This window comes from Gopherus evgoodei, chromosome 14 (genome assembly GCF_007399415.2).
Source record: "Gopherus evgoodei ecotype Sinaloan lineage chromosome 14, rGopEvg1_v1.p, whole genome shotgun sequence".
Classification (NCBI taxonomy): Eukaryota; Metazoa; Chordata; order Testudines; family Testudinidae; genus Gopherus; species Gopherus evgoodei.
Genome location: NC_044335.1, coordinates 5,562,292 through 5,588,894, shown reverse-complemented (window position 1 = coordinate 5,588,894; position 26,603 = coordinate 5,562,292). Strand labels below are relative to the sequence as shown.

The 26,603-nt window shown below is 43.2% G+C and overlaps 1 protein-coding gene across 1 annotated transcript in view; it reads right to left on the bottom strand.

Moving 5' to 3' along the window:
* Window positions 1-21,567: 21,567 nt before the first annotated feature.
* OPRL1 (opioid related nociceptin receptor 1) overlaps window positions 21,568-26,603 on the bottom strand; it is a 34,653-nt gene continuing 29,617 nt past the window's right edge. The window contains exon 4 of the mRNA XM_030533699.1: window positions 21,568-24,957. Coding sequence (XP_030389559.1) covers window positions 24,434-24,957 — 524 coding nt within the window. The 3' untranslated portion in view covers window positions 21,568-24,433. The remainder of the gene's footprint in view (window positions 24,958-26,603) is intronic.

Below are 26,603 nucleotides of genomic sequence, written 5' to 3'. Positions count from 1 at the left end.
ACCCCAGGGTTACTCACCCCTCTCCCAACTGGTGATGAATAATAGTTCCTGTCTTCACTTTTCCTCTAGTCATCGCTTTCTCTCCTTCCCCTTGGTCTCCTTTCTTTCCTTCATCCTGTCTAACAAGCTATTTGCTGAAACTCATCACTTACACATTCTTGTGCCAGGAACTGCATTTCCTGAGAGGCTGAAGCCCCAGCCTGGGATCATAAATAGCCACAATCCAAAGGAAAGTGCCTGGCAGAAAAACACGATCCAAATCCAAGTAAAACAAAATTGTATCTCAAGTGCAAAGGGCCATGAGCCCAGGGTTCAGATAGGTTAAATACACGGGAACTTAGGACTTTCTCTAATGCAATAAACTAATTGTCCCTTAATCCTGGCAGCCCATATTCAACTGTTCTCAGCACCTGCTGCTTCAGAAGAGAGTTGGCGGGGGGGAATGGGGGAGTCCCTAACATATGCTTAGCATATTGTGCAATGGTGCAGATGGGAGGAAATCCATCCAGACCTTGACTGGTGCTGCCCTGAAACAAAACGACTGAGAGCCTGTTAACTGTATTCCACAAGTAGTGCAACAGCAGATGTTCAAGGGATTTGCAGAGGGTGTAAGTCAGGGCAGAATCTGGCCCACTGTTCTCACTGTATTTAGCGTTAGATTCCCGAAATGCACCCAATGCAATGACTTTGGGCAACTGTGTTATTCTCAGCAAAGCTATAACTGTCAGCAAAGTCAAAGTCAAAAGTCTCATGCTCAAAAATTCCCTCAAGCGCTTCCCTGTTCCTTGGGGCTTGGCTACATTTGTGAGTTAGAGCGCATTAAAGCAGCCCCGGGCACCCTAGCACACTACCCATCCACACTGGCAAGGCATGTAGAGCGCTCCGACTCCGTGGTTACAGCACTCCTGGCACTCCACCTTGGCGAGAGGATTAACGCTTGGTGCACATTGGCTGAAATGCCCAGGCGTCACTGTGAACAAAGTGTTGCATTACTGCGCTCTGATCAGCCTCTGGAAACGTCCCATAATCCCCTTAAGTCAAGTGGCCACTCTTGTCATTGTTTTGTAATAGCTGCAGGAATGCGGATATGCCCTTTGAAAGCTCCATTTCTGACAGCTGGTTGCTTATCTGCTGCAAGACAAAGCAACCATTGCTGTGGAATGCTGTGTGTGAGAGAGGTGTGGGGGGACGGAGGTCTGAACTTACAAGACAGCATGCTGACATGCTCTCAGCCCCCCCAAAACCCACTCTCTTCACCCCCACATACACACAACACTCTCCCTGTCACACTCCACCCCACCCACCCCATTTGAAAAGCACATTGCAGTCACTTGCATGCTAGGATAGCTACCACAATGCCCTGCTCTCTGTGGCCATTGCAAGAGCTGTTAATGTGGCCACATCAGTGGGCTTGCAGCTGTCAGTGTGGACAGATTGCAGCGCTTTCCCTGCTGTGCTCTATGAAGGCTGGTTTAACCCAAAGAGCTCTACATCTGCAAGTGTAGTCAAGCCCTTGGACAAAGTCTTGAGAAAAGAGATGGGCCTTGACTGTGCCCTAAACTTCAACAGACTCATTCTATCACTCCAGAGAAGGCACATTCCAGAGTCTATGGCATTACTTTGAGAACACCCAGACATTTCAGTCTGATCCGAAGCCTATTACAGTCAATGGAAAGGTTCCCACTGCTTAAATGGATTGTGTATCAGGTGCTAAATGTCTCAGATGACTGCAGCTGTTCTGGTAGTATATAAGAAGTGAGGCAGTCCCCCAGAGAGCCACAACACTAGCAACAAAGGGCCAAATATATGGATGGATTCTTCTTTTGTATCTCATCAATATATTTCCTGCTACAATATCCTGCAGCAGGAAGTTCTGAAGGTTAACAAAACATTTGTGTAGCCTTGAGTCTCCAGATATTTTTTTTAATCCTTTCTATTAAAGAAACTTTAACTATTGTTATTATTTAAACTATTGTAGCAGTTACCTCTGCTGTGGCAGGCTCTGTGTCATAACTGTCCCATAGACAGGGGAAAACAGACTTCCAGTAATAAAAGAGCTACCAGTTTCCCCAGCTCTACAATCAGGATGATGACATTTAAACCGCCTGCGTAAAGTGCTCTGAGCTCTAGGGATAAATTATTGTTATTATTAGCGCAGGGGAGAAAGATGGCAACCTTGACGTTGTCCTCCCCCTTAAGTGCATGGACACAATCAATGTGGCAACCAAATTCCATTTGACAGCCTCACAGTCTAAAAAGCAACTCAGATGCCAGGATTCAAGGTAGGTGTGACGAGGTGCACGGTGCACCCCTGTGTGCTCAGCCCCTTGGCCCTGCTCCTCACAGCCTCAAGGACACTCCCAGCTGGTCCAACACCCATGCTCTTTATTTGTGTCCCTTTCCCACCACTTGTTTCCTCCTATTTACAGTGGCTTGGCCTAGCGCAGGCCTGGTCAGCAACAGAATAACAGGCTCCTACCTCTCCCTGAGCCTCCCTTCCCTCCTGGTCTCCACCCCCTCTCTCACTTCCTCCCTCCCTTCCAGCCTTATAGCTCCTCCTAATGAGGCTGGCAGGTGCAGCCAGTGATTAGGCAAACCTAGGCTATTTACCCAGCCCCAATCCATTCCCCCTGATTGGCACTGGATTGCCAGGAGCTGACTGAGGCTTCCCCAGCAGTGCCCTGCCACACTAGGCCTATACGTACATTGGCATGTAGAGTGCACACACTGCATGACCAGCTAAGGCGGGTATAAGCAGCAGTGTAGACAGCGAGGCATTGCTTAGACAAGCAGAGTAGAGTGCCCAACATGCCTGACCCTGGTGTATATGCCCTACACACGTCCAAGCAGTGCCTCCCATAAAACAAACTCCAACGAGAGACTGCTGAATTGGAATTAATTGGCAAAGTGGACACCATTAAAATAGTCTGGAGTAAAGACTGGGAGTGGATGGGTCATTACACAAAGTAAAACTATTTCCCCATGTTTATTTCCCTTCCTCCCCCCCCCCCCCGCCCTGTTTCCTCACAACTTCTTGTCAACTGCTGCAAATGGACCATTTTGATTATCACTACAAAGTTTTTTTCTCTCCTGGTGGTAATAGCTCACCTTAACTGATCACTCTCATTAGAGTGTGTATGGTAACACCCATTGTTTCATGTTCTCTGTGAATATATATATCTTCCTACTGTATTTTCCACTTCATGCATCCAATGAAGTGGGCTGTAGCCCATGAAAGCTTATGCTCAAATAAATTTGTTAGTCTCTAAGGTGCCACAAGTACTCCTGTTCTTTTTGCAGATACAGACTAACATGGCTGCTACTCTGAAACCTGCCATAGCTAAACTGCAATTTTTAGCAGTGGTGTCCTGCTGCCAGAGTCTTTTCCCACTGCCTCCCCCTTCCCAGAGCCTGTCCTCGCTACAGTGTAAGCATAAATATAGCTTAAGAAAGCCTAATGAGAAAAATCTGTTGCCATTCAGTTTCACAGAGTTTTCCTTGGCTCAATCGGGATACCTGTTCATTTTCTGTACCTTTCATTATACATCTGTATCATACCTCCCATGGGGAGAAGGCACTATTTCAGTGCAGAGTAGCCGTGGTTACTGTTTGGTGCATGGAAATGCTGAAGTGCACAGCGTGGCTTACTATCACACTCTGCCCCAGCTCTGTCATCAACAGAGGTGGTCAAAAAATGGAATTTTTCTTTTGTGGGAAATTTCCACATTCCAAAATTACATCCCATTTTGAATGGGAATGAGAAGTCGAAATGCTTTAATGCTTTTTTTTTCACACTGCAAAATTCTAAAAAGTTTCAAATCAGAGATACTGAAACAGAAAATGCAGAGATTTCCAGTCAAAACAAAATGATTTGATGTGTCACAATGACAATTGTCATTTCAGTTCTCCCAGCCAGGAAACTGAAAAACAGTGTCAAAACCAACATTTTCCAGGGCCAAATGAAAATTTCAACACTTTTCCAGTGGGAAAATTTTCACTAGCTCTAATTATTAACCTTCACAAAACAAGTGCTGAATCCTCATGCAGAGTTAATTGTGGAAACAGGCCTGAACCTTAATCCCAGATGATTAACTCCCTGAATTTCAGTGTGTAAACTCCAGACCCAATTTTCATGGCTTGGTTCTATTCCTAGTTAGCTGTGATGTGTGACTGGACAAGGAGCTGTCTTGTGTTCCATTTGGACAGAATGCTCTTTATTAGAAACCGAAGGAATCTGTCAAAGCAGAGTTTGCTGAGGTCTTGAGTTAGGTAATTTGTATAGGCATCCCACATTAACTCAGGTGACCCTCAAAGCACCTGCAGGAGTGGGGGAAGATTTGGCAGATGAGAGACTAAGAGTTGCTTTTCAGGAAGTGAATGCCAGAAGTGTTGTGCTAGGAACAAAGAATTAGATAATTAGATAGATAGGTAGATTAGATTAGATGAACATTTGCTAGGAAAGTGAGGAGAGGCTGAGGGAACTGGGGTTATTTAGTCTGCAGAAGAGAAGAGTGAGGGGGGATTTGATAGCAGCCTTCAACTACCTGAAGGGAGGTTCCAAAGAGGATGGAGCTGGGCTGTTCTCAGTGGTGGCAGATGACAGAACAAGGAGCAATGGTCTCAAGTTGCAGAGAGGGAAGTCTAGGTTGGATATTAGGAAACACTATTTCACTAGGAGGGTGATGTAGCACTGGAATGTGTTACCTGGGGAGGTGGTGGAATCTCATTCCTTAGAGGTTTTTAAGGACCAGCTTGACAAAGCCCTGGCTGGGATGATTTAGTTGGAGTTGGTCCTGCTTTCAGCAGGGAGTTGGACTAGATGACCTCCTGAGGTCTCTTCCAACCCTAATCTTCTATGATTCTATGATAACACTGCTTACTTTAGAGGCTGGAAAGGAAGTTTGTCGCTGGAAGTTTGGGGGTCTGTTGACCCCCCAAGGTTAATCTTCCAAGGCGGCAGACATGGGAGCTAAGAGTATTAGCAGCTGTTTGAGGAAGATGCAGGAGCCTTGTGCAAGGAAAGTGCAGGCCCTTGGGTGACTATGATCATTTAGGCCCAGATCTAAATGTCTCAGTTGAAAGGAGATGGCATTTTGGAGGGTTTCCTATTCTTTTGCAAGTATGCCCTCTGGCGGGAACTATATAAATATATTCTGTATGTTCCCACATGAAAAGGATCTTCAGTAAGGAAAAGAAACCTAAACAAAATTTAGCTTCACATGAAGCTGCCATCCTTCAAAAGCTGTTCACATGGGATGTTGGCCTTTCACCTGCGTTAGCCAAATGTACAAGCACTACGGTATTACTGATCCTAGAAGGACATCAGCCTTCAAGAAGTAGGAGCCAAAGTCAATTACAATCAGCGGGTCTAGCCCAAAGAGTTAGCTTTACACATTTGGTAACCTACTGGGTTTTAGCTATTATTGTTGAAAAAAAAATATCGGCAAGTATTTTCAATGTGTGTGTGACACACCATTTATAATGACTTTTCAAATAGATAGAGAAAAAATATTGCAGCTGGGAGCTCTCTCAGTATAACAATGTCCATTTAAGAGGAGAGTGATCAGAAACCATTTAGACTAAGCAAGAAGCTCCAATCTGGGATTCTTGGGCCTGACACAGCTAGAAGATGTTTGCTTGGGATACCTGACTTCATGTCAGATGCAGAAAGGTCTCCTACATGCTGTTCATCCCCTTAGAGCCATTCATAAGTAACAGTACTTCACCTGGGGTAGTCACGGCTAAATCCCATCCTGGGCTTTCTTGACATATCAGGATTCTCCTTAATTCCGTTGTCCTTTAAACATAACTAGAAAGAGCCTGCTCCAGCACTGATCTATTCTATTTTTATGCCAGGGCTGATTTCTCCAGTCAGAATGGCATAAAAACGGAGAAATTTCATGGACAATTGGGCCCACAATATATATAAGTAGAATGAATAAAGGCAATATATTTCCCACTTTAATCAGCACAGACATAGAATAAGCGCCTTTACTTTCAGCTCTTACATAAAACTCAGGTTTACTTCTGCTATTGCACTGACTCTCTGGAATTCCAGAGTGTGTCACTATTAGTCAGGGATTCTGAAAGCCTCATACTCAGTTTCTGCTTTTGGGTTCCAGAAAATGAAGCTCTCTCTGAGCATGTGAGGCCCTTGGTGGCATATTCTATCCCTGTCAAGTGTCATGGGCGATGCAAGGATGCAGAATACTCCTTTTTGTCACTGATTTCACATCTGATCATTTTGCTACCACGCTAGTTTGTTGCACAAGATTGATGCCTTTGCACATCTTTACTGATTTAACCTAGTTTGACTTATGCTACTGCTTTAAAAACCTTTGCACAGATTAGCATCCAGAATCTTTCATTAATGTCTTCATCCACTCATGAATATTATATATCATGAGCTGGATCTTACAAACACTTTTTCTATCCATTGGCTCACTGCAGCTCCACTTCTGTCAAGGTCCCTTCTCTGAAAACATCTTGCCTCCATCTTTATTCTTTTTAAACCTGGGAGGTCCACCTTGGCAGACTAACATAGTTGTTGTGTCACAACTGCAGGCCTAAACAGCATACAGTTACGGTGAGTGCACATTCAAACTGATCAGCTGTGCACACAAATTTAATTACAAAGCAATTACATGATTTGCTTGCACATGCTTTTTGCACAGAATTCTAGTGTGAGCATGTGTGTGACTCCTTTTTTGAAAACCTCTCCCTACATCTTTTTTTCCCCTAAGCCTATCATAATGCAGCAGGTCGCATGTGGCCCAGTAAACATATTCCACTCTAAATCAGTCTTTTGGAAACCACCATAACAGAACATTGTCACAGACTGAGATTCCCATTTCAAATTAAATGGCTCTTTGCTGTCCCATTGTCCTTACCACTGTGCAGTGGTCAACACAGACACAGAATATAATAATCTAAAGGAATGCCTCTGAACTAAGCATGAAATGCCATTGATTAAGCAAAACCCAGACCTACTACTGCTTTAAAATTAATTGCTGAAAAATGATATCAAGAATGCCAGCGCATATCTCTGAAAACAAGCAGTTAATGATATATATATTCAAATGAGCTTCTAATCTGAATAACATGGTCACAGCATCGCCAGCCCCATGTTCAAAAATTACAAGTCAGGACCCCTAAAATCAGCAGATTGCTTTAAAAATCATGACATCTTTAAAAGAGTAACAACTTTGGGGTTCTTTTTATTTGATTTCATTGTTTCCGCACCTTTAGAATACACCTGATTCACATTTCCATGTGTTTCTCTGCAGCCACGAGGCCTGGAATCTGACATTTTTTTAAAAATGGAAGCTGAAATTCTTAATTTAAGGAGCTACTGTCTTAAGAAAAACTATAAATTTTGCAAGACTTAACAGAATTGACAACAGTGTGCTCATTAAAATTCTGAATTTGTGAGGTAATGATCACTATTGTACATTTTTCTAAATATCAGAAAAAATACAAAAACAGACTTTGTTGTCAGTTAGTTTGTTTGTTTATTCTCTGGGTATCACTATGTTCATAGATTCATATATCTTAAGGTCAGAAGGGACCTTTATGATTATATCATCTGACTTCCTGCGTGACAGAAGCCAGAAAATTTCACCCAGTGATTCCTGCATCCTGCCTGCAACTTCTGCTTGAGCTAAGGCATGTAGAAATTACCTGCATTTCACTTTTCATTCCACTAAGGGGCACACTCCTTTTTTTTTTTTGAGCCCTTAAGGCAGTGGCTCTCAACTTTTCCAGACTCCTGTACCCATGTCAGGAGTCTGATTTGTCTTATGTACCCCTAAGTTTCACCTCACTTCAAAACTATTTGCTTCCAAAAACAGACATAAAAATACAAGTCACAACATACTAGTACTCCACAATTGCCTACTTTCTCATTTTTACCATATAATTATAAAATAAATCAACTAGACTAAAAATATTGCACTTACATTTCAGTGTATAGTCTATAGTCTGTATGAAATTTTAGTTGGTACTGACTTCACTAGTTCTTTTTATGTAGTCTGTTGTAAAAGTAGGCAAATGTCTAGATGAGTTGGTGTACCCCCGGAGAGACCTCTGTGTACCCCCAAAGGCACATGTACCTTGGTTGAGAACCACTGCTTTAAGGTTTCGTGTTTCCAAGCTTTTCTCCACAACTGTTAAGGTTTGATACTTACTTTTGAAACATATGAATGCTGTGCATCTCAAATAATCACATGACTGCAGGAGCTCATAGGGGCTGCCATGTAATACTTTGGGCCCTACCAAATTCAAGAGGGTTTTAAAATTGGTCAGTTCATGATTTCAGTTGTTTATCTCTGAAATTACCTGTGTCCCAACCCAAAAGGTACCCAAAAGTGTGTCTGATCTCCCTCCCTGCCCCCTGCCTCAGAGCTGCCGTGCACGAGAAGGACAAGTCCTGTCTCTCTGAAGCCCAGCAGGGACTCACAGCTAGGGGCATTTCCAGGAACACACTTCCAGGAGCAGGGGGATATCGGACCCACCTTCACAAGTCTCTTCCAGCTGCAGGAACCTCCAGGGCTGGAGCTCCCTGCAGCAGGGGAAGACACTCCAAGGTGAGTGTGATATTCCCTGAGAGCGAGAGGGGCCCTGCAGGGGAAGGACAAGTCCTCTCCCTCTCCAGGCCAGCTGGGACTAGGAGCCCCATGCTGGAGTTCTCCCAGCAGCAAGGAGGAGATCAGATTTCACGGGGAAGAGCTTATTTCACAGTCTGTGACACATTTTTTATGGTTGTGAAATTGGTAGGTTGGGGCCCTAGTAATACCGATCTGCAATCATTTCCTGAGTATTTTGTGTGACCTGGGACTCAATGACCAGGATGCATAGTGAGATAATCACTGTATAGTTATATTGGGTTGCTGAGCTATGAATCTATTGATCTACTTAATAGGGAGGCTATTGGAAAAACAATCAGGAAGGCAACACAGTGACTCTACAGAAGCAACCTCTGAAAAAACATTTGGGGGAAAGTATGAGACAATAGCTGAGCTATAAGTCAGGAAGAGGCAACTTCCATAGTTGTTTTGCCAAGGCTAGCAAAGTAGAGATTAAAAGGACTAAATGGTTCCAGAGCCTCTCTAGAGAGAGGGAGGTGGGAATTGTCAAGGAGCTATTCTTTGTGAGAATGAACAGGTAAGATGGGACTGTCTGAAGGAGCTAGGGCCTTTCCCAACTTCTGGAGAATAGAAAGCCTTAAGGAAAGACAGGTATGTGAACGGGCTGCTTATTGTTTTAAGAGCTTTTTCTCTGAAACAATTCTAGATCAGTACTACTTTCCTCTAAAAGGCTGTGTGGGCTCTGGATACCTCTGGTCACTGCTCCTAGAGGGAAATGACTTTGCACCTAAATCGGATGGCCTGAGGTAATCGCAGCTGGTACATGGGGACTACAGCCCAAGGCCCAGGCTGAGAGTATCATGTGATTCCATGCCAGAAAAGGTGACAGCCCAAGACCTGAGAGGAGGTGCACTCAAGGAGAGCAGGAAGAGTCAGAGATGCAGTTCCTCTGGTAACTATGACATTCACAAGATTTGGCATGCATGATAGTCTACAACACTTTACTCGCATCTATACCAGAGTCAGAATCACAGTCTGTTAGCAATTCAATAGTCATTAGCATTTACAGTCTACAAATTTAGGTCTCTGAAACCAGTGAAGCGCGAGAAGATTTTTTTTCTCTATTCAGGAAAAGTTTTCATTCATTTTTCTTTTGTTATATACATTTTAAGCTTGCAAAACCAGTCAAAGTATTTATATCTAATATACACTTGTGTTTTGTTACTGTCAGTTATTCTACTTATTTGAGCATGGCCTTCGTTTTATTTTTAAAAAGAGTGAGAGAGTGAAAATTTAAATAAATGCAATGCCAGAAACATAACAGTGCCGCAATTAAAAAGCCTTAATCCTTGAACCAAACTATCTTTTCATGCAGAGGCAAAACCTTATTATCTGCTTTAACATTGGTTAACACTTGGTTAACACAGAAGGCGATGGCTTTATATTGGTATAAAACCAACACAACAGAATGCAGTTCCAGTCCAAGGAAGCTGACTATGTATTTCAGCAGAAAATATCATTTGCCTTTCACTAATTTATTAACACATGCACAAACTTAGGTGGTGCAAAAGCAGCCATTGTGTGCATAGAGTCAGGAGCAAGCTAACTTTAACCTGCCAGCAAGTTAAAGAAGTATGGGCTGGATGAATGGACTATAAGGTGGATAGAAAGCTGGCTAGATTGTCGGGCTCAATGGGTAGTGATCAATGGCTCCATGTCTAGTTGGTAGCTGGTATCGAGTGGAGTGCCCCAAGGGTCAGTCCTGGGGCCAGTTTTGTTCAATATCTTGATTAATGATCTGGAGGATGGCATGGACTGCACTCTCAGCAAGTTTGCAGATTACACTAACTGGGAGAAGTGGTAGATATGCTGGAGGGTAAGGATGGATACAGAAGGACCTAGACAAATTAGAGGATTGGGCCAAAAGAAACCTGATGAGTTTCAGCAAGGACAAGTGCAAAGTCCTGAACTTAGGACAGAAGAAGCTCATGCACTGCTACAGACAAGGCACCGAATGGCTAGGCAGCAGTTCCACAGAAAAGAACCTAGGGGTTACAGTGGACGAGAAGCTGGATATGAGTCAACGGTGTGCCCTTGTTGCCTAAAAGGCTAATGGCATTTTGGGCTGTATAAGTAGGGGCATTGCCAGCAGATTGAGGGACAAGATCATTCCCTTCTATTCAACATTGGTGAGGCCTCATCTGGAGTACTGTGTCCAGTTTTGGCCCCATACTACAAGAAGGATGTGGAAAAATTGGAAATAGTCCAGTAGAGGGCAATAAAAATGATTAGGTGGCTGGAACACATGACTTATGAGGAGAGGCTGAGGGAACTGGGATTGGTTAGTCTGCAGAAGAGAGGAATGAGGGGGCACTTGATAGCTGCTTTCAACTACCTGAAAGGGGGTTCTGAAGAGGATGGATCAAGGCTGTTCTCAGTGGTAGCAGATGACAGAACAAGGAGTAATGGTCTCAAGTTGCAGCGGGGGAGGTTTCGGCTGGAATTAGGAAAAACTTTTTCACTAGGAGGGTGATGTAGCACTGGAATGTGTTACCTGGGGAGGTGGTGGAATCTCCTTCCTTAGAGGTTTTTAAGGTCAGGCTTGACAAAGCCCTGGCTGGGATGATTTAGTTGGGGATTGGTCCTGCTTCGAGCAGGGGGTTAGACTAGATGACCTCCTGAGGTCCCTTCCAACCCTGATAGTCTATGAGGTTTGAACCAGGGCTCCTACCAGAGAAGACAGCATGGCCCAGTTGATTAGGCTCTGAGAAAACATTGGTGCACTTCCTAACTCTGCCACTTACCTCCTATGCATACATGGTTGGGCAACTTCCCCTCCCTATGCCTCTGTGTCCCTTCCCACTGTTTCTCTGTCTCATTTATTTAAAATGTAAGTTCTTCAGGGCAGGGATTGTCTCCCAATATGTGTGTTAACTCAGTGAGGCTCAGAACCTGACTGGGGATTTTAGCCATCACTGTAACATACAAATACTACAAATGATCACTAATAAGTAACTTTTTACTGCAGCTCCAAAAATGTCCATAACATCTGATGTCCTCCTGGGTTCCTGACAGGGACTTTGAACCAATCAACAAAGACATCACCTACAGCAGATTCAGCCCACATTTGACAATGGGCCAGAGACACTTTGGGACAGGATTCTGGAAGTTAATCAATGTTGTCTGAAGACTCAGGCAGTGCAGATACGATCAGTCTCACTCATAGCTATGCATCAACTCTCAGTGCTATTGTAAGAAGGCGACAGTCTGCATTTCCCAAAGGGTTTGTAAACAAAACTCTCCAAGGAATACATTGAGCAAATCTAATAACTAAAACACAGAAATGGGGATTCAACTGTAGGGCACTTCTTTTTATATATTTTTTTGTGTAATTACCTCTGAAGAGATCAGAGATTGATCATTAATAAAGTCAGATTTCAGTGTAATGAAAATGGTCTCCAAACCTCAGCCCTCTGCTGCTTTATATTTATGTAAATGATTTGGGAAATTAATTATATTTCACTTCTTATCAGTGTAATTCAGACAATACTCTCCTTCTGGCTTCTCTCTGACTGAGCTGCAGATTGTTCTCCCATCTGATTCCATTCAATCTGAACTAGAATTGTGAAAAGAAATTAATACAAAACAGGTGTGGCCAGATAGTACAATGGGTCAGACCTAGAGAGAGAGATTTGTGGGGCTGAAATGATGTGAGCTTTGATCTCATGGTAAGTAAAAAATTCTGGGAGGAGACTGTGGTGTATTGAAAACTGTTAAAATTATATGCTATTACTTTAAATTTCTGTGTTTTTTCTAGTCCAACTTGCAGGGTAGGAGGCTCCGTTGAGAAGCCTGAGATCTGGGCCTACCAGCCGTCAGTCAGCAGCCAGCCAGCCTTGAGTAATGTGGGGTGAGTTGTGCCTCTCAGTTTTTAGGGAGCAGCCTGCTTTGTCTCTCTCTGTTTGGGGGTTTTGGTGTGTCATCATTATGGATTCTAAGAAATAAAGTCATGTTACTTTGCAACCTTCCAGCAAGAGTATTTATGGTTTTATCTAAGTTCATTGTTTGTATACCATGTTTCATATTATTTTGTCCTCATGAATGACTCCAAGAGGCAAAATAATACTTACAAAAATCAAACAAAGATGAAAGCAAAGACATTTTGGACACCAAAGGTTCCTGATTGGATGATTGTATCCCGCTCAAGATTTGCCAGAATAAGCATCCGGAGCATGGAACAAATATCATTTTTATCACTGGCCTCATCCCAAAGCACAGAACAGACAGGACTGGGTCCCCCACCGCCCACAGAAGCAAAAGGTAGCAGAGACACTACCAGCCAGCACATAGCAGGAATCCTGAGGTGGGATGGGACAACTTGCTGTAAAACAAATGCACTTTGCTGCTTATCTGAGCTGGAGTCACATGTTCATCATCCACCCCCTGCCAGCCAATGTTTGCTACTGATGGCAGCATATGTGTTCGCCCTGCATCTCTAATTATCTCATATACTCCTGTGGACTCGGAAGTGTGGATAGCCCTCAGTTCCGACTGATTTCATATAATTTTTTTGACTTCTCTCAGAGACTTCTGTGCACTGTGGGGTGACTACAGTCCCTCCAGGGAAACCTGGCTCCGTGCCGCTCTTGTGCACCAAACAGCAGAAGGTCTTACTATTATTTATTCTTTGTATTAACACATAGCCCCTAGAAGCCCAGACCCAGATCAGGACCACATTGAAGTAGGCACTGGATAAACACAGAACAAGACGACAGTCCCTATTACGGGAGCTTACAAATTAAGCAGCCATTTCATCAGGGTGTATCATGACTCTGCATCCCACCAGACTCTGACTGTCAATCTCAGAGTCAAATCAATGGAGTTGTGCTGCAGATGAAAGCAAGCCTGTCGCCAGTAGAAATCACTGGCCATCACTGGCATGCACCACCCATTAGGGGTCATCTTTTCTTGGAAAAAAAGATGTGTTCTTAACTTGTGTTGCTCACATGAGGTAACTAACCTGAGATAAAATCCAGTCGAGTTCAGGGCTGCCCAGGGAGGGGGCAAGTGGGGCAATTTGCCCCAGGACCCAGGCCCCGCAAGGGCCCTGAGAGCCCTGGCCTGGTGACAGTGGGGGGCCCTTCAGTGCTGCCAAAGATGCGGAGTGCCCCCTGCCACTGAAATGCCCCAGGAGCCCTGGCCTTGCAGCGGTCCGGGTCTTCGGCAGCATTTCGGCGGGGGGGAGGAGGAGGGCTTCAGTCGCTCTGGGTCTTTGGTGGCATTTCAGCGGCAGGGGGCCCTTCAGTGCTGCCGAAGACACAGAGCGACTGAAGGGCCCCCCGCCATCGAAATGCCGCTGAAAACCCAGATCGCCGCTGGGTGAGTACAAGTGCCACAGCTCCCCTACTTTGCCCTAGGCCCCTTGAATCCTCTGGGCGTCCCTGGTCGAGATGAGGCAGTTTGTAGTTTTTACACATATTAGCAGGTCAAGTTTAAAATGATGGGAGAACCTAGGGTTTGCCTTGACCAGCTAAATGATGTGAAAACTAGAACCAGCCTTGTCTTCTGAAGGAGTTTACTTCATGTTAGCTAACACGAGTTAAGAACACGCCTTTTTTCCTCATCAAGAGAAGGCCTTAGAATCCTTGTACAGGGCTTTGTAGTGCATCCATTTCATTCACTCCTGTGAGCCTGAAGTATCAGTTGAGAGCCAGCCCCACCCCACTAGTGCATGCCAGCTTTCTTATTTGCATGCAACCCTTTGAACTGAGGTAAAGCATAGGTGGCATTTATATCGATTCGGCCTCTGTATCCTTAATGTGGGGCTATGAGGAGGGTGTGAGGTGGCCCTGGTTAGATTGCAATGATCGTAGGGAATGAAGGGTTTGATTCTGATCCGAATAATGATACTACAATCACCACAAACCAACCTTGCCAACCACTACAAGCCAAAAGGTCTCAGTTATTTCCCTGATACATTCTAATAAAAATCTAGTGGTGGTTTTGCAGCAAAACACATTCAAGCTAAGCCATACTCTGGCAGCTGATGCAAAATATGGAGGGTATCTCATCGTTACAATTTCCATTCCCAGCTTTCCATCTTCTCCAGGAAGAAATGGGGCACAAAAACAATCTCTCTCTGGGTCAGGCTCATTTTCTGCTTTCTTATGCTCATTCCTTGGAGGAGGGTGATTATCTCTCAGAATCCTCTCAGTGGTGAAACAAAGCCAATACATTGAAACAGCAAGATTAGAACAAATCCAAAATATCATACAAAGGCATGATATTAAAATGCAGTGGGGCATTTTTAATGCTTCATGTAAAACAAACATTCAACAGCAAAATCTGCCAGCTGAGTCACCACCCAGGACTGAGTTTTCACAGGGACGAAAATAAGCCGAAAAGCCACTAAGCATGATTACATATTGACAGCATTGTTCTGCAGAGTTGAGCTAATCAATGCATCTGGTGCAGTTTGGTGCAGTCTCTCCTCAAAACTCTTTGCAGAGGACGGAAAATAGAGCCCCTGGAAAGGAAAATGGTCAAAAGCATGGCATTATAACCTGGGGAGAGTGGGGCAAATTTTTTTGACAGAACAGTTTTTTGGTGGAAAAATGCTGTTTTGATAGATTCACAACATTCCGTGAGCACAGGTCAATTCCATCCCATCCCAGGCTTCCTGGCTTATGGATTGTTGGGATGCCCTGCGGCCACACTCACCAGCTTGTGGCTTGTCTGGCCACCTGGCTTGCAGAACCGATATGCTTTCAGCTGGAAGTTTGGGGGGATTCCATTTATTTTTTTTAATGAAAACACAGAACATTTAAAAGAACAATTGTAATGAAACACAAACTTTTTCAGTTTGCTACAATTTTTTCCAGGAATGAAAAAAAACAATGGGTTCCAGCTCTCATCTGCAGGTGAGCCTTGCAGCGAAGGTTCTCCAGGCTGCTGACTTGTAAGCTCCCTGCTGAGCTTTCGGACTGTGTGCTCTTATCCCCATTGCACAGAGGGGGAACGAAGGCACAGGGAGGCTAAGACTTGCCAAAGGTCACACAAGAAGCCCATGTGGAGCAGGGAATTGGACCCAGCTCCTCAGCCAGAATCCTAATCACTGGACCATCCTTCCCCCAGCAAGGGCTGGAGCATTGTCCAGTACTGACAGGGAGGGCTTATTGCTTATCGGCAGGCTCCCAGTGGGTGTAAACAATCTTCCTCCTGTCTCTAACTGTCTTTAGCTATATTCTTTATAAGGCACATACTGCTGCTTCCTCTACTCTCAGGGAAGGCCCTGCTGCGGTTGTGTGAATAGCCCAAGTACTTTGTGGAATCCAGCTTTAGGAGGGGACTTGAGAGGTGAGGCAAGGGAGAGGGCAGGACCGGGGAGATCATTGGCTACTCAGAGATGCAGCTGTTGGCCCCCCTCACTGTGCAAATGGAGCAGAGGCCCCCGCAGTCCTGTGGCAGTCATGGCTGTGGGTATCTCCTCTCCTTCTCTAAGGCCTGGGAAGGCCCCTGCTGATTCCCACACCAAGTCCTTGTGTTCTTGCTTGTCACAAAGGACAGGATTTCCCCCTATATGCAAGAGATGGTTCTCTGACTGTGGCTTGCAGAGTGATAGCTCCTTTTCCCAGGACACATTAAAAAGCATGTAGCCATGTTGGTCCCGGGATATTAGAGACACAAGGCACGGGAGGTAATATCTTTCAAGCACCACAGAGTTCTTCAGACACCTTCTTCAGCTTGTCTCTCTCACCAGCTGAAGTTGATCCATTAAAAGATATCACCCTTCCACGCCCCGTTCCATGTTGTTGCATTAAAAAGCAAGCAGACTTCAGCAGCCCACTTACCCAGCAGGGCTGTGGGGCAGTCATTACACCAAGGTGTATTGTTCCTGTCAGGGGAAAAACAATCCCTTCCATCCTGAAGTTGCGATTGTAACATCTGCAGAAAGCTATTTGCATCAGGTAGCAATTCCCAGCAGGCCTGTTACTCAAGCCTAGCAAATTGTGGTCGGAGTGGAATTGCGAGCCAGCTCAGAGAGTAATGAAGTCTGCCGGAACGCGTGGGCGGGTGTCTGATGCAGAGGCCTGCAAGAGCTACAGCAAGGTAACTCTCCTGACACTGTGAATATGAAGAACCAATAAGCAAGAAGCAGAATATGAGCGAGGTGAATACGATCTCGGTTTGTTTCTGATATTATGGTGTGCTTGCTACTCCAGGGTGTGTTTAGAGTTTCCATGGTGCTGAAGCAGGAAGCTCAATGTTTTGCCATCAGAGAGAGAATAATTGCTCTGCAGAAGAGCCTGTGAAAAGGCCATTTGCATTCCCCTGCAGGTAGAGACTCACTGCCAGGTTTTAACACGCCAGTATCCAGGAGCTACTATTTTTTAGGTTAAAGATGTGTCACAGCGGATTTATACAATTAATTAATTAATGTTGTTGCCAAGATTTGTAACACTTCTTGATGCTATTTCTGTATTAACTATTTCAGGTATATTATGCAACCTACCCAGGAATCAGGATATTACAAAAAATGACATGGCAACTGTATACCCAATATTAGCCATCATTGATTTCTTTAGCCTCAGAATTGTGCACACCACTGAAAGCTTTTTGGCACATCCCATTTGTATTTGCAATTACTACCCTTGTGTGTACAAGGACCTAACTAGACATCTAACTGCTCATTTGCCTGCCCCCTGCCCACCATCTCTCATGCCATCACAGGAATGTTGAGTGCCAGTTAGGGACACAAATGTGCACACATTGTTATATACACAAGTATGCACATGCAAGTCTGACTGCCTGGCCCTTCAAACGTCAGTGTGAATAGCAACCTTTACATGAAGGGAACCCTTAGAATACATTTTAACAGAGTACATCTATGGTGCACGTTTATAGGAATTTCTTTCTTTGTTTTGCTGGTTCTCATAAATACGTGGTTTGGGATAAGGGTTTCCTCTCTAACAGTTCACCACCTCCCCTTATCATGACACTGACTAGCCTCCCATACCTGTGCATCCTCCTATTATTGACTGATTAGGACAAGTCCTCTAATCTCCCACTGAAGTCCACATCCATGACTTTATCTCCTGTCACTTTGCGCATTCTAGCTCCCTTCTCCAAGGTTTCCCCAGCTTCCAGACTTCACTGTGAGCAGATTGCCACTGCCCCAGTTCTCATGTGCACAGAAGCAGGATCGGATCACTCCAGTCTCCACACCACACCACTGGCTTCTCAGTCATTTCAGGAGCTTGCTTTCTTGATGAAGCTCTCCAGAGACTCACTTCTGCCTATCTCATGGACCTCCACCTGTCACCCCCTTTTCTCCTTTTCTAGCATTTATAATAATACCCAGCTCTTACATAGCACTTTTCAACAGTAGGCTTCAAGGCATTTCCAAATCTTCAATGTATTTATCCTCACAACAGCCCTGTGAGGTAGGAAAGTGCTATTGTCCTCATTTTAGAGATAGGTCACAGAGGAATAGAGAAGCTAAGTGACTTGCACAAGGGCTCACAAGAAGTGTGTGGCAGGGCAAGGAAATAAACGCAGGTCTCCTAACTGCTAGGTTAATGCCCTAACAGCTGAACTTTCATTTCCCTCTCAAACATTCTTCCAGCTGTTGGTGTGAGAACTTTCCCCTCTGCTGCTTTCACCATCTGGAACAAACCTCCATTTCCTATCTTTTCAATGCTACAGACAGCTACATTGTCCTTGCTGAGCACAGTATTCATGCAGTGGTACATAAATAGGGGTAGTGTTTCATGTAGCCTCCAGACAGGGTTTTGAGAATGAGGACTATAATCTTAAATTGCACGTAAGGAATGAGAAATTAATGCAACGTGCAGAATGTGAAAGTTGTGCTGAATCCTGAAAAGTCATAATGATGAATCTATGCAGTCATCAGCACATGCACAGTAACACTGCATGAAGTCGGGAATACACAGTTTGAGTTTCAATTCAAGATGTAGCAAAAGTGAAAGCTTCTTTTTGAAGAACAAGGATCTTTTTTAAACAAATATCTTCAGAAGTATAAGAAGGTGTAAATTTAGAAGATGTATACAGCAGGAACAGGGCAGATGTGGGAACAGACCATGCAGACTAGTGGTAGCTCAATTGGGAATTAAAAAAAGAACAAAGAACAGATGTGAACAACAGAAATGGCCACAATATAATACCACGAAGCCAAAACAGATGACAACACAGCAGGAGTAAATAAGCAAATAAGAACCGAAGAATGGTCATACTGGGCCAGACCAATGGACCATCTAGCCTAATATCCTGTCTTCTGACAGTGGCCAGTGCCAGATGCTTCAAAAGGAATGAATGGAACAGGGCATCATCAAGTGATCGATCTCCTGTCATCTAGTCCCAGCATCTTGAGAATCAACACACAACAAGAAGTGTCTGTAATGCCTTTTTGGAACTGACATAGAAGAAGTCTGATATTTCACATATCTTGGCAGCATTTTAAGCACAACACTCAAAACAAATTAAAGACATTAAAGCCAGAATAGTGACAGCCAGACATGTCGATGTAATTCTAAAGCTGACATGGAGAAACAGAAATCTTTCCTCCAAACTAAACTTTTAAATATTTAACACCATTGTTAAGTCAGTTTTAATATATAATGCTGAAACTTGGAGACTTATTAAGACCTTACTATCTAAACTCCAAATTTTCATAAACAAATCCTCAATATCAGATGGCCAGGAAAAAAATCACAAAGAACTCTGGAGGAGGGCAAAACAGAAACTGATAGGACAGGAGATTACAGAACAAAAATTGAGATGGGTTAGGGCATACATGGAAGAAAGATTTGATTAACATAACAAGACCGACGTTGGACTGAAACTCCTCAGGCAAAAGGTGACATGGAAGACCAAGGATAACATGGAAACGCAGAACAGAAACAGAACTGAAAGCTATCAAAAAATATGGGTAGATAGCTAAGATTGCAGCAAAGAGGGAAGGTCCTATGCTCTGCATAGAATAGAGAGGCATAAATGTGAGAAAGTTCTTCAGAAATCTATAGGGAAATACCGAAAATTAGTGGGAAAGTTAATGGCTTTTGTGATAGCTGAGCTCGCTTTTGTTCCTTTAAAAAAAATCCCTTTCTGTTTAATGTGAAATAAAAGGGATTGTAGCCCTAATCATCTTCTGGAGAAGTCTGTTTCATTAAAATATACAAACAGTAGTGATCAACAGCATTCACTTTAAATGTGCAGCTATAAAGCAGCAGTCGGTGAGAAGACTCACAGAGTCTCTATGCACATATTATCATGTCTAGCAATAATGTATCAGAGACTGGAATGCAGAGGCGGAGGTGCAGTTCTTTGGGGATTTAACAAATCTTCACCAGGAAATCTGAGACATTAATGAGTATTTCTGCATTAACATGAAGATCTTAATAGACTTTGTGCTTTGTCTGCATAAGAGGATGTTTTTACTAAGGGCACATCTTGGGTAGAAATATAAATAATAAGCATTCTTCCAAAGATAAGCTGCAGCTGTAGGTTTTCACAATCAGGTTTTCTTCAAGGTACTATTCCTGTGTCTTTACCTTGGGATTTTGGTTCACTGGAATACTGAGAATTCAGTATAGGGGAGAGGTGATTGTTACCTTTTTCATAGATTCATAGATTTTTAAGACCAGAAGGACCTATTGGGACTATCTAGTTTGACCTCCTGAATAATACAGGCCAGAGAAGCTTACCCAGGAATTTCTTCATCAAGCCCATACATTTCTGGTGGATTTAGAGCATATCTTTTAAAAAGATAACCCATCCTGCTTTAAAGACTTCAAGTAATGGAGAACCTATCAACTTCCCCAGGCAAGTTGTTCCAGTGATTAATTACCCTCACTGTTAAAAATTTCCACCGTATTTCTAGTTTTTAAATTGTGAGTCTAGTGCTAGTGAGAGGTGACAGACTGACAACTTTGTGGGGAAAAATATTCCATTATCCACAGAGCAGAGACCCCCTAAGAAGTGGAAGCTCCCCACCAGCATATCATCTAACCATGCCTTGACCCTGACCTAACGGGAGGGCTATGAGGAATGAAAGTTCAGTATAAGCCTGATTATTCCTTGTCCTTCCCACTCGGATTGCTAGTAAGTGGTCTAATTTGTGCCATCTCTGGCAGGAAGAACTCTTAGAATCCATAGTATCAAATAAGGCAGTTGTCTTTTACGGAAAAGCCAGGAGATCAGATACCTGAGTGCTTAAAATTAAATACATTATAGAGAGAAATACAAGCTTAATTTTTTTATTTTTTTTCACACTGTCTTTCATTCTTCTTTTAGGAAAAAAACCAATCCTGACATTTCCTTGGCTTGAGAAGAACATTGAACAGAGTGATGATAGCAGACACTTTTCTTTATTGCGTGTCTTACCAAATGATCCATCTTTCCCAGTTCCAAAGTATAACATTCTTTCCTACAGCTAAACCTATTATAAATGGCTAATTTTAATGGCACAAGAGCCAGAAGTGGTTGAGTATGACTAAATTTTAGTAGCTGGGATTATCTTGCTTATGGAATGGCCATCTGGTTTTTTCTCTAACGGACAATCAGCAGTTGTGGGCTCTTTCCCCAATTGTACTCTATGGGCCAAATCCTAGTCCATGAGATTCTTTCCATTGGCTTCAACAGGTTTTGGATCAGTCCTGTACTGATTAATTTAATGAACAGATACAGTTGAACTTGGGCTATTAGCATCTAGCTGCACATTTTCTATCATTTCTATTTTAGATGTTTCTAAGTTGCCTTGCTTCAAGTGAGGTCAATATTATAAAACTCCCATTGACTTCAGTGGGTGTTGGGATCAACCCCACCAATCTTATTGATTGGGACTGACCCATAAATGGCTACTCCCCTATAAATCAGCCTATATATTAAAGAGCAAATATTCCAGTAGATCCACTGTGGCAACAACCAGGCAGTTCATAGAATTAAGCCATAACATTCCACATCATTCAAAGTGCAGGAGTTTATTTTCCTTTATTAAAGCACAAGTAACCATGTAGGAAATTGCCATTTACACTGCAATAGTCATAAGCTCAATCATACCATCACCACAATTTCAGAAGATAATTAAAGGGCTTGCATTTCAGCCAGCCATGATTCTTTACTTCCAGAGCCACAGTACAATAAAGCTTCTATTGTTGTTGTAGTTGCTCTTCTTATAACAAATTCCATTGAGCATAAATCAGAATGTATAAACACACTCACAGCAAAGGCCACGAATTATCCAGAAGCTGAGTAGGCAGACACTTACTGAGTACATTGTTTCTGTAGGATTGTTGAGCATGGATTAAGATAAGAAAATCATCTCTGTTTAAAAAAGTCACCCAACATTAATATATATATGTGTGTGTGTGTCATCTTAAATGATCGAAGAAACCCCAGAGTTTTTCTTAGGACAAAAAAGTATTTAACAATCCAACCAAGAACTAAAAAGGGTCTCATTGAGGTTCTTTGATCAGTCATTAACTGAATCTCTCCTGTCAAAAACCTCATTTGCGTCAGTCCCCTAACAGCACTTCAGAAAGTGATTGTGCATCTTTTTCAACTTCTTCACAGTTTGTGTACAACATGTAAACGACCCTATCAAAAGAGGTGACGGCTAATGGTTAAGAAAAATCAAGATTCTTCATTGAATAGTAGTGTTGTCATTACAAGCATTAAAAATGAAAAAAAAAAAAAAAAAAAAAAAAGGAAACATTTTTATCTTCCGAGGATATGGATGCAATTGCCAGCAATGGCTTTAAAATATGTTGTTTTCAGGTGTTACCTCTCTGCATGCTTGATATTTTATTATCGGTAATCATATCAGTCCTCATTGCTGGTGCAATTGTTTGGGGGTAACTATCCATTGCAAAGTACTTACTGGGCTTGTCTCCGCCCCCCCTCAATTCTTAATAGAAAATATTAATTACAAAGTTTTCTACTGAAGAATCCATTTAAATTCCATGACAAATGCTTGAGACTCCTTCTGGTTCCCAGAGCATGTACCATTTAGCATAGTTTGCGAGTAGTCCAGTTCCTAGATGTGTGACTTAGGAATTTTAATTGTTCTCTAAGCCTTTCCAAAAGAGAAAAAACTTTACATAGAAATATAACACTGTGTTCTCATCCAGCATATATATATATAAAGAACAGTGCAGCATTAAAATGTCAGCATATCAACACATTAAAAATACATTATTTTGCAGAACAGAGCACAAGAAAATCTGTACAATTGGTATGAAGTGGAAGAGTTGTTCTTCCTTCATTCTGGAGCCTACCACCCCCAGCTCAAACTGTTTTAAAAAGTCCTGTTGCTTTCAGCCAGTCAGGAAACTTTTTTTCCACTCTCTGCCACCCACAATAGTCTCCTGGTCTCTTGTGCTACAGAAAGAAAAGGTTCCATTTTCAGAGGCAGCCTGTGGAGGGAGGGTTGAGTGGTTTATTCTTCATAAACACTTTCATTTTTTAATGACACAACAGGGTAGATGATTTCACTTGAGGTGACAAGTCTGCTGCATCATAAAAGCGATGCACAACTGAGTGGGGGTGCCCACTAGCTGATTGGAGCAGTATGCCCAAAGCACTTTAGGGGGGGGAAAGGCTCCCTCTTCCAGCATTCTGTCTGCAGCACCACTCCGTCGATCTGTTTGTCCATCTTACAGGGAGCAGAAGGCAGGATAGCAGAGGAACTTGGAGTGCTTTCGGATGCCTTGCTGTCAAATATCAGTACTTTCTTCAGGACATCATAACTAACTTGAACTGTCTTTCCAGATTAAGCCACTCCATTGATTTAACCTGTCATCTTGACTCCATTGGGAAATGCCTCCGAGAAATGTCTGGCAAGTTGAAATATTAATTATATATCTATATAGACGTGTGTGTATATATACATACACAAACACACACAACACACACACACGCAAAGTACAATCCATTGTTATAATGAAAATATAGAAAAAGCAATTCCAGCTCTTTCCTCTGAATTGACATTTGTTTCATTTGTCTTGCCTTCTACCTCTTCCAAGCAGCTGTTTGTCATTTTTTACAATCCCTTCACACCTTTCCCGCCCTGCCCCCACCTCTGCGGCACACGGTTTGATTTTAGTATGTTCCTTCACTGGAAGTTGTCTACTTCTCTTTAAGTGGCTTTGAGCTGAGATATCCAGCCATGCAGTGACACTGTCTAGTCTTCTTTCTTTCCTGGCTGGAGTGTCTGAATCCCCCCAAACACACACGCATGCACGCACACGCAGGCGCGCACACACACACACTCCCCAGTCATAAGTAATTCTGGAAATGATCTTTGTTTTGTTTCACTGCTGTTCCATGCTTTGGAGTCAATGAAGCCACATTTCAGAGAGCCGCGGCTGCCCTAAAATTCCCACACAAGCACACGGCAATCCATATTATTTGATGAGCCACCGAAATAACTCAGGCAAGAAAAGTTATTAGCATTTTGTCTGCTTTCCAGCAGCAATGGCAAAATAAACCTCAGGAGCAAAGTCTGAGTTTGACTCTTCAATTCCTGAATTCTTTACAACCGTATGCAAAGTGCATGACCTTAGTGGCTCATAGGACTTAATGGTGACTGAATTAAAATCTAGTGCTTAATGGGGAGAGCAGTGTAATAAGAAAGGTGTTAAAATGGCTCACTTTTCTGCATGCTCTTGCAGTTCTTTTATTTGCCCTGCCCCCAGGTTGCTGCCTAGGTTTCCAGTTTCCCTTTCTGGGTTAGAAAGCTTCTGTTAAAGAGCTGTTATCTGAGTTAGCTCTGAAGTGGGGGTCGTTGGGCTCTGCTGGCTGACAGCCACCATGGGAATTTCCATGCCTAGTCATGCTGGATTGTTAGTCCCCTCTGAGTTCTTGCAGGCATAAACCACATCTTTTGCGATGCTGCACATCCTGTTGGACATCTGGAGCTCTGTTCTGAAGGCGGTGGGGAAGCAGAACTTCCTGAAGCACGTCTTGAAGTTCTCATCCAAGAAGGCATAGAGGACAGGGTTTAAGCTGCTGTTGGCATATCCGAGTGCAGTACAGAAGCATGAGATGGCTAACTCGAGCTCGCTTTCGGCCTTTGCACCCAGGCACTGGACCAGCACAAAAATCTGAATGGGAGTCCAACAAATAATGAAGACAGCAACCACCACCAGGACCATTCGAGTGATGCGCCGCAGATTCCGATCCTTCTCCTTGGAGCCTGAGAGGACACGGACATTCTTAAGACGCCGGATCATGAGGCTGTAGCAAATGGTGATGATCAATACAGGGATCATGAAGGAGAAGAGAAAGACACAAATCCCAAATACTGGATCCCAGTAATCCACAGGTTTAGGGAGCTTAATTAGACAATCAATCTCTGCAAAGAAAAGAAAAAGACAACAACTTGTATTGAGAACAACATTGGTAACATCTGTAAATCCAGTAATTCTCTGGCAGTCACTTTTGTTGCTAATTTCATTTATTTTATTAATGCTCAGCAGACCTCAGGGCCTCGTTGCGCTAGGCTCTGTACAAACACAGAGCAGAAATCAGCCCTGCCCCTGAGTTTTCAATTTAAGCAGACAAAAGGTGTGAGGGAAAACAGAGGCACTCCTTTGCCCAAGGAGACACAGCAGATCAGTTTCAGAGCTGGAATAAAAACCAGGTCTCTGGAATCCCTGCTGAGTGACCTACCCATTAAAGCCCGGTACTTTCCCTGGGTGACTAGAGACAGAGAGATTGATAAGCAACTTGCCCAAGGTCAAAGAGCAAGTTTTAATTCCTTCTCTCTCCCGGCACCCTTCTCTCTCCCGGTAAGTATCTTTACACAGGAAATATCCTTATTCCAAGAGAATGTAAAGGCACACAGAAGGGAATTCATTAACAAAGCCATGTCTAAAGGATGACACCCTTCGGGCTAAAACTTTCCACGTAACACTGAGCATAAATGCACACGCAGGTGATGCAACTGCTCCTGTCCCCCAGGAGCTTTAAAAAAAAGAGAGATGTCATGTTAAGGACCCTTCCACTAAATTTCTGAAAGCATAAGGACAGCTAACAGCTCTAGGTATCTTGCCTTAGTGTTCAGCTTCCCATGTAGCCACAAATTAGGACAAGTGCTTAGGAAGAATTTTAGAAAGTCTGTTGATGAAATGTAGAGAGACAACTTGGGGGGAGGTAATATGTTTTATTGGCCCAATGTGGGCTGGTGCGAGGGACAAGCTTTGGAGCTACACAGAGCTCTTCTTCAGATCTGGGAAAGGTAGTGAGAGTGTCACAGCTAAATAAAAGATTGAACCAATAGTATAGCATAATAATGAACACATATTCTAAAGGGACCATTCAAGGTCATGAAATGTGTCAGGCTTAATCCACCAGAAGGTCATGAACTATGATCCACAGTGCTTTATAGCCCCACAGATGTAGTCTCTTCCTTCTTCTTAATTCCAAAAATTGTGCTGATCATTTGAGTTGCAGGCTAAGGATGGCATTAAAGTGAAAGTTAAAACCCTGGAAGCCCAAGATTACCCCATCTCATTTCAAGCTGGGTAAGCAGTCAGGAAAACTCACTGGTCGCTTGTGGGCAAGTGGAGAGCACAGGCGGAAGATCATGGTCCTTTCATCATTCTCAGCCAAGTGAAATGAGAATCGGTAAGGGCTGGACCAATGCATTTATTTTATTTTTTTATTTAATTATTTCTTTGTTTAGAAAAAATACTCTGGGTGCCAAGATAAGTATTAACTTCCCTGGCTTGGTAATTGTTATGGCTTCAACAGTGTGGACATGGCAACTGCTGGCTGCAGAGATTTTAAAGAGTTATAGTGTTACTCACACACCTTCTGGATGTGGTGCTCTGAGACCACTTAGAGAGAGAGATAAAATGAGTCTGCTCTACAGACTTAGCTAACAACAACTTGGTTTTTAGCTCGTACTGTGGAGGCTCATGCACCAAGCTCCAGAGGTCCCATGTTCGATCCCGCCCACTGATGACCAGGGTCTGTCAGTATTACAATAGCTGTGAA